The sequence below is a fragment of the Rhinolophus ferrumequinum genome, chromosome 5 (genome assembly GCF_004115265.2).
Source record: "Rhinolophus ferrumequinum isolate MPI-CBG mRhiFer1 chromosome 5, mRhiFer1_v1.p, whole genome shotgun sequence".
NCBI lineage: Eukaryota > Metazoa > Chordata > Mammalia > Chiroptera > Rhinolophidae > Rhinolophus > Rhinolophus ferrumequinum.
In genome coordinates this window covers 85400479-85411489 of record NC_046288.1, presented here as the reverse complement: position 1 = coordinate 85411489, position 11011 = coordinate 85400479, and the positions used below count along the sequence as shown (strand labels likewise).

The window sequence follows — 11011 nt, the reverse complement described above, 5'->3', positions numbered from 1 at the left end:
CAGAATCTTGAGGTAGAGTTTGTCTTCAGTTACACATGAAGAAGAGACTGAGGGTATAAGAGGTTAAGCGACTTGACCGAGTGACTCCACCTTTGGTTCAGTGTTCTCAGCCTGTGGTTATTGGCGTCCCTCCTGTAGTAACAAGGATTGTTAACAGGGAACAGGCAACTATTGGCCGGGGATCCGGCACTGAGCTGAGCCTGATGCTCGAATCTTCACTTCAACCCGATTCAGGTTCTATCAGCCTCATTTTAATTGTGACCAAACTGGGGCTCAGAGAGATAAGCTTTCCCCATACCCCTCAGCCTGTAAGTGGGGAGCTGGGATCAGAACCCCGGAGTTGGATGGCCCAGCCTCCCCTCTAGGCCTCCAGATCTGCTGCCTGAGAGCCATGGGGTCACAGGAGGCCAGTGGCCCCAGTGGGAGGCCAGTGGCCCCAGTGGGAGGCCAGTGGCCCCAGTGGGAGGCCAGTGGCCCCAGTGGGAGGCCAGTGGCCCCAGTGGGAGGCCAGTGGGAGGGGCAGGGGTACGACAGCTGTGGAAAGACAGGGAAGGCACGGGTTCCAAGGCCTCTGTTCTCCATTCTCTAGGCAGGTGGTGGGCATGAAGAACCCACCACCACTGGTCCCACTGCTCCTCGAGGCTGCAGGGCCAGGCCTGGGGCTGCCTGGCCGGTCAATGACCTTAGAGATGTGTGTCCTCGGGATTATTGAGAAGGGCACTTCCTGCTGCACCCAGCGCGAGTCATCGGGCCTTCATGTTTTCAATTATGGTGCATCTTCCCCACTTTCAGATCCAGCCACAGAGAGGGCAGTTTGAGGTCAAAGTTAGAAAGTTTGTCAGCAGCTCTGCAGGGACTAGTTCCTTCCTCAGGAGGCACGAGTTCTGGAAAGCTCTCTGCTGCCCCCTGGTTGGAGAGGACTAAGGGGCCTGCCGGCAGCCTTTGAACGGGGCCAGGTTCTGGGGCTGCAGGTACCCTAGGACCAGAGGAAGGAAGGATGGATGGAGCTCCCATCCTCCTCCCCGAGGACTCTGGGCCCTGACACTTGTCCTGGGCACAGAACCAAATGCAGGACTGAATTAGGGCTCTGTCCCACCAGCAAGTCCCTCTCCAGGCGTCAATTTCCTCTTCTGTTAAATGAGGTTCTTGGGGGAGGGAGAATGAGAAGTGACTGTTTTATGGGTACAGGTCTCCGGGGTGATGGCAATGTTTTGGAACTAAACAGGGGTGGTGGTTGCACAACACTGAATAACAAAAACGCCACTGAATCAGTCACTTTAAATGTTTAATTTTATGTCATGTGAATTTCACCTCATTAACAAAATAAAGAAAAAGGAGCTTGGAATAGTGCTGGTGGGTGAGAACCAAGACACCCACAACCTCTCTGAGCCTTGGTTTCCCTGCCAGTAAATCAGGGAGAGGATTTCAACGAGGGATGCCTGGGTTCCTTCCTGGCCCTTGGCTCGTCGCTGCGGGACGGTGGGCAGGCGGAGCAGGTGGGGAGGGCGGGGGTAGGCGGCCCAGATGAACTTTTAAATACACTCACTCGGCAGTGGACTCCACTATCCCTCCAGGCAGGCTGGCAGGCTGGCAGGGTGCTTCCTGTGCTGAGCTCTGGAGCTCTGCCCTCCCTACCTGCTGTGTGATGGTGGGTAAGGCACCTAACCTCTCTGTGCTTCCGTTTCTTCAGCTGTAAACAGGGATGATAACAATCCCAACGTCGCAGGGCGGTTTGAAGATTAAAGGCCGAGTATAGTGCTGGACACTCAGCGGGGACTGTGGGAAGGGAAATGACACCCAGGGAATTCCACGACCATCTCCCGCAGACAGGCAAGAAACGGGGGTTTGAGGGGCGTGACTTGCCCAACGCCACGCCGTGAGTGGCTGGCAGGGGACCCGGCCTGCGTCTGTGGGACTCACAGCCTTCCTGCTCATACCTGCGGACAGGGTGCAGCAGCAGAGTGGCCCCCGGGACACTCCCTGGAGGCTAACAGGGAAGAGGGCCGCGGACGCAAGGAGGCTCCTGTAGCACACTTATTGCTACTCGGTCCCTCCCTTCGTGCCTCTGTGTCCAGGAAAAGGAGCCAGCACGGCCCAGTCCTGAGAGGACAGGGCCCTCAGGCAGACAGGGACCCACTCGCTGGAGGACGGGCCCTCAGGACGGGTGGCCGGGCACCAGCCAGGCTGCCCGCCCCCAGCACCGCTGAGGGGCCAGGTTGACCCTGCGGATGTTGAGCTCGGCGGCGAAGGTCCTGGCCTTCTGGTAGAAGAACAGGGACTTCTCGCGGTCCAGCAGGAAGTTGTGGTAGATGGTGGCCAGGCGCGTGTAGATTTTCATCTGTGCCTCCTTGTTGCCCAGGTCCACGGCCGCCGCCAGTGCCAGCTGGTAGTAGCCTGCTGCGTCAAATGGGTCCTGCAGGGGAGAAGTGGTCTCTAACCAGATTCCATGTTGCTTGACCCCGGGGCAGGGCGGCAGGCGCAGCCTGCCCACCCCCCATCATCTCCACCTTACACAGGTTACCCCACCTATGGCCTGTGGCAGGCGGGCCGCCCTGGGGCCAGGGACAGGCCCCTGTGGCCTCAGCCCCTGGATGTGTTCCTGGGAGGAGCCCACCTGCTCCAGTGGGGCTGCCTGAAGGTGGACTCGGCCTCATGTCCGGGCTCGGACCTGGAAGTCTGCGTGGCTCTGGACAGGCATTTTGGCTAACCCGGGTCCCTCTGCGCTCTGGGCCCCCCAGAGCCAGGGCTTCGAAGCCTGTAGTCCATGCCCGTGGCTCCTGCCGGATGCCTCTTCCCCCTCAGCCCTGGGGCCTCCCACCCACCTGGAGGACATCTGTAGCTTTCGCCTTGGGCTGGGGGGGGTCTGACTGCTGTTCTAAGAGCCCACTGCAGAACCCACCCCAGCCTAGGGCCACCACGGCTCGTCTCTCTCTTGCCCCACGTCCACACTGATGCCACCATGTCCGGAACCCTCCATGGGCCAGGCTCAGCTCTCAGCTCCTCACAACATTCCCTAACATTGTGACAGAGCAGGACATCCCCAGGACATCTGTTCCCATTGCAGATGCATCTTTGCCTTGAACCCATCATCCCAGGTCCAATGCCCCTCTCCCCGCCCTGACTCCTCTCTCCCACCCCAGCTTCTGCCCAGGTCTCTCCCCCCATACCCAGGTTACCAGAGGGACCCGCTCTAAATCCCAAACCAGGCCTGTCCGTCCCCTGCTTATGATGGCTCTCCAGGACGGAGGACAAAGTCTGAGCTCAGCAGCCCTGGCTCCTCACTGCCCCACACAGAGCAAGGAACCAAAAGGAAATAAAAGCAGGTACGTGCAGCAGTCTCACCAACACTCCCCCGGCCCCTACCAGGTGCTGGATGCTGTGCAGGGCAGACCCACGCTGCCTCTGGGGACAAGTGACCACAGCGGGTGTCTGGGGCTGTGGCAGAGGGAAGCCCAGCAGGCTGTGGAGCCCTGGGTGGCACCTGACTCAGCCTGAGGTTGGGAGGGCTTCCTAGAGGAGGTACATCCCAACGAAACAGAGGGAATTGGCCAAAATGTGTGGTTGGGGTGGTGGTGGTGGTGGAGTGTACGTGTGTGCCTATGTGTGCATTCGCGTGCACGTGTGCGTGGAGCAGTTAGTGGCTGGCAGGCTCAGGACCACACCCAAATCTGTCCCATTCCAAACCTTGCTCTCAGCGATGACACGCCACCCCAGGCGAACAATGACCCATTTCAGTGAGACCATCAGCAAAGGTACTTGTGGACCCCCTGCCTCTGGGCAGCACTCGGGGGCCCTGTCCACCCGTCTTTTTCCTTCCCTTCTGTGTCCTGCGCAGAGAAGCCCGTGGGTCACGCACAGGGCGTGCAGGGACCTCTTTCCCTCCTGGCTACGTGGAGGAGGGCGAGAGGTTGGCCGGTGGCCCCTGAGGAAGTTCCGGTCTCGCCCAGCTGGTAGGCAGGCCTGGCGCTGACAGAACTGTCATGGCGTGGCTGTGGGCAGGGAGCCCTTTCGGAAGGGAGCAGAGTTCCTTGCCCCTTGCCCCCAGCTGCTGGGCCGGGATCGTGGCCTCTCAGCTGACTGGAGAGAGAGGCCCCTGTCCCCACTGAATGCTGGCTCATCTCAGACCCTGGGGCTCCCCCAGGCCTGGTTCCCCACACCCCATCCTGGGCAAGTCAGTTCACCTCCTCAGCCTTCGTTTTCCCTTCCTGTGTTGAACTGTTTGGTAGTCAGTCATGTGGATCCTGGGGGGTGGGGGATGCATGCACTGCAGCCTCCTCCTCAGACCAGCCAGGGGCCAGGGGTACACGGTGAGGCCACGTCACAGACAGCAGACGGCTCCCGGCAGACAGAGCTGGGGTGAGGCTGGCCGCAGCCCTGCCCCACACAGAGGAAGGCCTGGCTTGGGAGGGTGGGCACTGACGGGGTGTGCCCAGGTCGCAGGTCGCAGGTCATGGGGCAGTGGAATCTCAGTTTTGTGAGGTCGTGGGGCCGCACGGTCTCAGGTGCGAGAGCCCTTCCACGCTGCTCCTACCCTGACCTCAGTCAGGAGCCATGCCTCGCCTGTGTCCTCCCAGTCCTGCGTGGGCACCAGCTCCCGCCTCACAGTAGAGCACGCAAAGAGCCGACCACATAGAGTTTGAATCACAGAGCGCCTAGACTATACACAGCCCGCCTGGCACAGAGCCGGGAAGCACAGAAACTGGGTGGCACAGAGCCTGGATCACACAGAGCCTGGATTGCTCAGAGCCTGGATGATACAGATTCTGGATGGCTCAGAGCTTGGATCACAAAGAACCTAACCACAGTAAAGCTCAGTTGCAGGGGTCACCACTGTCTACGGGACACCACTGCCTGCCTCTGACATGGCAGAAGGCCAGAGTGACCATATCTGACCAGTAAGTGTCGCCAGCACACAGCCAGGGCCGCTAGGAGGAGGTTGGGGGATGCTGGCCCAGCTCTGACAGGGCAGCGACTCATCCTGACTTCCTGGAGTGATGTCCCTGCTTGGAAACCTGGGGTAGTCGCATCCTATCCTGAGCCCAGGTTTCCTTCTGAGAAATGGGGTGATTGTTCCTGCCCCACCAGGTGACGTGTGGATTCAAGGTATCTCAGGATCCCAGGAAGAGCTCTGTACAGACTGGCAGGCTTCCTGGAGGAGGTGCCAGGATTTGGGTTCCATCTTGCATCGTGGGTGTCTGGGGATAATGGTGACTCCTCCCTCCCCTCCCAAAGTCATCTCCCCCCTTTCACATTTTTGTAGCTACTTCCTGCTTGACTGTCCAGGCTCAGCTTTGCAGTCCCCTCCTCCAGGAGGCCCCCTGACTACATGCCCTTGTGTCCTTTACTCGGTGGCTGCCGTCGTCTGTTCACATGTCAGCCTCCTCCACGGACCCTGAGCTCTGAAGAGCAGGGCCCGGCCCTTGTGAGAGCTCAGAGAGTATGCTGACTCTGCCCGTTCTGCACAGCCAGGCCCGGAGCTCCCGGGAGACCACGGGAAGGGACGCTGGAGGACGACGTGGGCCCAGGCCTCTGGGGTCCGGGTGCAGGTCCCACCCAGCCCTGCCTCCTCTCTCTCCGCCCACCTTCAGGTCGTAGAAGATGATGTCCCCGAGCACCAGGTACACCTTCACGTAGTACAGGGTCTCCTCGTCGAACTCCAGGGGCGAGGTGCAGAGCGACAGCGCCTTGAGGTAGAAGTGCTCGGCCAGCTCGCCGTGGCCCAGCCGGTGGTGCAGGGCGGCCAGCCGGTGGTAGGCCACTCGCTCGTTCAGCCGGTCCCCTGGGGACACAGGCGGGGGCACACGTGAGGACACACTGTGTGGGGCGGTGGGGGCACAGGCCCGTCGGGAGCACCCATGCCAAAGCCACCTCCAAGCTCCAGCCAGTCACTTCCCACATCCAGACTCACTTTTCCCACCTGTAAAGTGGACCTTATAATGCCTGCTCCCTGTCTACCTTGGGGGTGGGGCAGAGTTGAGGATTTGGAGGCCCCAGCTCCGAGCCTGCACATAGCCATGTGGGTGGGACACATGTTTCTGAGTAGGAGACCCCAAAAGTCATGCAGTCTGTGCACTCGTAGGCACCATGGCTCGGGTCAACCTCAGACGTGACATGTGACCCTCCTGGGGTATCAGCAGCAGCAGCAGCAGCCCCCACCCCATCCTCTGGCATCACCAGCCTAGGCTGTGTCCAGGACCCTCCCCTTTCAGGCCAGCGCTGTGGGGCCTGCACACAGACCACGCTGCGCACCTACTGTGTGCCCAGCCCTCTCAGGGCTCCTTGTCTCTGGGGGAGGACGACGGCCTGGGACAGCACAGTTAGGTGCCAGACAGAGGGATACTCGGCAGCCGGAGACCGGCTTCTGGAAAGGGGGCTGGGGTTTCTCCAGCCAGGGAACAGCAGGGACTGGCTGAGAGAGGGGAAGGGACAGCATGCAGCCGGTGTGTTCAGGGACCTGTGAGAAGCCTGCAACGCGGGCGCACTGGCTGGCCTCATGGAGGAGGCCGCACAGCTGGCAAAGGAAGTCCAGCCACGCAGCAAGCGTGATGTTTCTGAGAGAATCCACACTGGCCCAGGCAGGGACGGGAAGGAGGGCTGCAGCCCAGCTCAGCCCAGCCTCACAGGAGAGGGCAGCCTGAGGATGGGAGGAGCCCGCAGCTCTCCTGGGGTGGCCTCTGTCACCTTCTGCTCCTGCCCTCCTGCTCTCAGAGGCGGAAGCCCCGGCACCAGGGTGTGGGGCTTACCCAGGGTGATGCTGAGTGCCAGGGCCATGTGGCCGAACTCCAGGCCCTCCTGTGGCGTCTCCAGTTCCTCCAGCAGTGCCACCAGCTTGTTGCAGAGTCTCAGCTCCGCCTCCTGGTTCCCTGTGGTCACAGCCAGGGGCAGCGCCCGGTCCTGCCCACACAGGCGGACGGGTCAGGCCTCTCAGAGCCCCCAACACGTGCTGGAGCTTCCTCCCTCCACTAACTCCCCTGGATCTTTACACAGTTCTGTCCCCCAAGAGAAAGGTTAGCTCAGAGACGTGCTGACACCCCCAGAGCCACTGGGCCCTGAGCCAGCGGGGGTGTCACCTGCAGCTCTTCTGTCTACACTGCGTAACTTCAGACCAGCTCCCCTTCTCGGGCAGTGAGGGCCTGACCAGGAAGTCTGGTACCCCTCTACGCTCTAAAAATGCCACATTTATCTGAATCCCAGGGGCTGAGCCACACGTGGTGAGCTGGGCAGACAGGAGGGGACAAGCCGCCCTCCCTGGGAGGCACATGCTGACTGGGTCCTGGTCTCAGTGCCCCCACTGACGTGCTGTGTGCCACTCTGAGCCTCAGTTTCCTCGTCTGTAAAATGGGGATGAACTAGCACCCTGGGGCTGTTGGTGGTGCCCGAAATGCATGCTTCCAGCCCAAACAATCGTTCCTCTCTCTGTACCTCCAGGCCAGGGTTGGGGTCAAGACCATCCCAGGTGAAGCCACCGGCAAATTAGGCTTGTGCATGAGGTGGCCCTGCCTTCAGGTGAGAGGCCTCCACCGGCCACACCTGTGCTGTCCCACCCACTGGGGCCACTCACCCGGTAGAAGGACACGGCTTTCTTCCGCTCCCAGGTCCCATTGAAGAAGATGTCTCCGGCGGCCTCGAACAGCCTCAGCCCCAGGTTGGGGTCCCCCGTGTACAGCGCTGCGTTCTGTGCCACCTGTGGGGATGCGGAGACTCTCCTGGGACCTGCAGTATTCTGGCAGGTTGAGGTGGCCTTCCCACCCCGTGGGAAAGTCACAGCCACATCCCGGCTGCCCTGGGACCCGCAAGCAGCCCTGTACACCCTGGACTACACAAACACGTGCATTGGAGGCCACTTCCCTCTCACACACCTCAGGAGTGACTGGCCCTGTGCATTTGGGGCCATTGTCACCCACTTGTGCTAGGATGATAATTTAAGCCCTGTGTACTACGAGGAGTCCTGTCCAGTTAAAGCCCTGGGAGCCGGAGGGTGTGGACTGCTGAGGAGCTTGGGGTGGAGCTGAGAACAGGCCCCTGGATTGCACCGGCTGTGCCCAGACCATGTCATGCTCTGCTCTGGCCTCACTGGGGCTCCTCCATCCTGACCCTTTCGCCTCCGCTGATTTTCCTCCATAACCCTTAGGAACACCTGATGGTACATGCCCGCCTGTCTCTCTCACCCGAGGACTAAGGTTGTCGGCTTCTCTGCTGCATCTGGGGCCTGGCACAGTGCCCAGCGCATAGTAGGTGCTCAACAAATACCAGGCAGTGAATGAGAGCACTAGCCCCCGCCCACAATACAGCCACGCTCAGCTACTTGCAGTCCCGGTACTTGCCACACGTTGGGCACCTCTGGGCCTTGCCACCTGTGAGTCTGCTGCTGGAACACCCTTCCCCGGGAGGGCACTGGCCCCCACTGGCTGCAACTCAAACCAGCCTGTGCGACCCAGAAGGACAGGAGCTCACCCTCCAGCTCCTTTCTGCACCCCCTCGTGTCTGCCACAGCCCAGGGCCCCGAGTCAGCATTGTTTGAGGAGCCTGTACCCCGTCAGCCATAACTCCTGCTCTGGGATCCTCAGCCCCTGCCAAGGGAGATACACAGCAGGTGCTCAAAAATAAAAAACTCACAAGGCTCATGAGCCTCCCAATTTGTTCCAAATCACGTCACGTTTAAAGGAGACGTGCCATATGCGGCTGGAGCAAGGTCTTCTGTGTGTCAGCTGAGTGAGCACACTTATTAAGCACTTGCTGTGTACCAACACGGGGGCGGGGGCTACTGTGAGGGGCACGCGCCTCCGGGGCACGCGCCTCTGGCCCCCGGGAGCTGAGACCACTGTGGAAGATGCTGGCAGCAAGAGTCCAGGGGCAGTGGGGGGACGGCACGGGCACCTGGCTCGCAGCAGGCGCTGGGCAGTGGTTTAGGAGGGAGGGAGTGAGCGCCCGCGCCTGCTCGCACCTGGATATACATGTCCACCAGCTCGTTCTGCTGGAGGATGTAGTAGATCTTCCCGGCCTGCAGCCAAGCGCACGCCTCCTTGTCCTTCCTCTGCAGGTCGATGAATATGCCCAGACTGCGCTTGGTGTAGTCCAGCGCCGACCTGTAGGCCCTGGAATGAGGCTCGGATGGTCAGAACACGCCCTCTGGGCTGGCCACCACGCGAGGGCGGGGACCGGGCTCTTCCCACGGCCGCTCTGCTGACCAGGACCTGGAATGTCGGGAGTGGGATCAGGTCCTGCCCTGCCCAGGCTGATGGGAGAGCAGGTGGACACAGGCGGCACTGCTCGTCTGGCAAAGGTAAGGGGGCCCTTTGCGGGAAGTGGCAGCGTGTGGCCAGGGAGCAGCGCACTATTTGTCTCTGCCGGCTCCCACACACAGGCACCCCACCTCTCTGGGCGCAGCAGGAAGCTCTAGCACCGGGCGGAAATTTAGAGATTATCTAGGCTACAGCGTCTTAGGCCCGAGTGGGCAGCAAAATCATTCAGAGGGCTGTCGAAACGCAGATTGCAGGGCGCGGCTCCCCAGGTGTGTGACTCAGCTTTCTGGGGTGAGGCCTGAGAATGTGCATTTCCAACATGCTCCCCGGGGAGGTGGATGCTGCTGGTCCAGGGACCCCACTCTGAGAAGCACCGTGTAGGGCATCAGCCCATTTGTCCTGCTGTGAAACTGAGGCGCGAGGGTGGGGTGCAGGCCGAGACTGGCCCTCCCAGTCCTTGTGGAAACCTGGCTCCCTCTGCTCTCTCCGTGTGTCCCCACACCAGAGGCCATGTGATCAGTGAGCGTGTGGGCCCTGCAGGCTGCGTGGCCCAGGCTGGACAGTACTCCATCTGGTCAGGGTGCTCAGTGTAGGCTTCTCGGGGGACGGGCGTCCCTGAAACCCTGCCCTGGGGGACAATCAGCTGTGTCCTGTGTACCAGACTCCCCCAGGCTCAGATGGCTGCTGTCCTTACATCTGAGGGCCTGGATGAAGACCAGACCCCCTGGCCTGGAGCTGGGCCAGTGGGAGCAGACTCAGGGCAGGCAGAGGGCAGCTTACAGAAGTCATCATGGCAGAAAGAGCAGCCCAGGAACACAAGCTCTGCCTCCCCTGGGGAGGTGTGCAAGCAGAGACCAGAGGACATGCGTCATAGGACACAAATGTCATGAGCATTAGCCAGGACGACCCCGAGGCCTGCCAGCTCAGAGCTCGCCTGGTGCTAAGGAAGGAAATGGTCCCCAAGGAGGGGCTGCCCTGATACGGCAGCCCAGCATCCTTTCCGTGCCTTCCCTCCCCACACAGCCAGCGCTCACCGCTCGGTGCCCAGGGAGAGGTAGAGTTGACTGATGGTCTCCAGGAGCTGCCCCTCCAGCACCTTGTTGGCCACCCTTCGGGCCAGCGAGAGCTGGAACTCGTGGTAGACGACACATTGGGCCTCATTGGGCTTGACCGTGCTGTAGAAGTGACACAGCTGCTGGACAGCATGCAGCTGGCCTGGGCAAGGGAGACAAAAGGAAGAAGCCACTGTCATTCATCAGAGCAATGACGACATTTGCAGGGTTCAAAGGCCCCTGCTCCGGTCACACAGTGATGAGCACACCATCATGGGGCCAGGCAGGACATGTTGTAGGTGCTCGAGAGATGGCACCAACCATTTTTGTAATGCCCCTCAGGCCTGGCGGTCCTGGCCAGGCTCTCACCACACCAGGCCACCTGTTTCTGCTTCACAAATTTCCTCCTGGCCAGGACAGGTGCAGCTTCACACTGAGCTGACAAAGCAGGGCACTGGCATCCCCATGCTGCAGGTGGGCAAACTGAGTCCAAAGCTGAGTCCAGGCATGCAGTGGAGCTGGAATTCAGATTTGGCTTCCGGCATTCCGGAACCAGTGCTCCTTCAAGAAGCCAGGCTCCAAACCCCAGCCTTACTTGCCTCTCCTAAAACCAGGGTCTAAGGACAGTCGAGAGCTTTCACTATTAAATATGATCTGGCTGTCAAGGAAAGAGAACACTTGCACGACACCATGAACCAACGAGACCGAGTAGACACC

The 11011-nt window shown here is 60.6% G+C and overlaps 1 protein-coding gene across 2 annotated transcripts in view; it reads right to left on the bottom strand.

Moving 5' to 3' along the window:
- Window positions 1-1281: 1281 nt before the first annotated feature.
- Window positions 1282-11011, bottom strand: part of SH3TC1 (SH3 domain and tetratricopeptide repeats 1) — a 44848-nt gene continuing 35118 nt past the window's right edge. For both annotated transcript variants that reach the window (XM_033106654.1, XM_033106653.1), the window contains exons 13-18: window positions 10277-10457; window positions 8945-9095; window positions 7562-7684; window positions 6744-6894; window positions 5583-5779; window positions 1282-2413 (exon numbers count right to left, since the gene is read on the bottom strand). In XM_033106654.1, the coding sequence (XP_032962545.1) occupies window positions 2156-2413; window positions 5583-5779; window positions 6744-6894; window positions 7562-7684; window positions 8945-9095; window positions 10277-10457 (1061 nt within the window). In that variant the 3' untranslated portion in view covers window positions 1282-2155. The remainder of the gene's footprint in view (window positions 2414-5582; window positions 5780-6743; window positions 6895-7561; window positions 7685-8944; window positions 9096-10276; window positions 10458-11011) is intronic.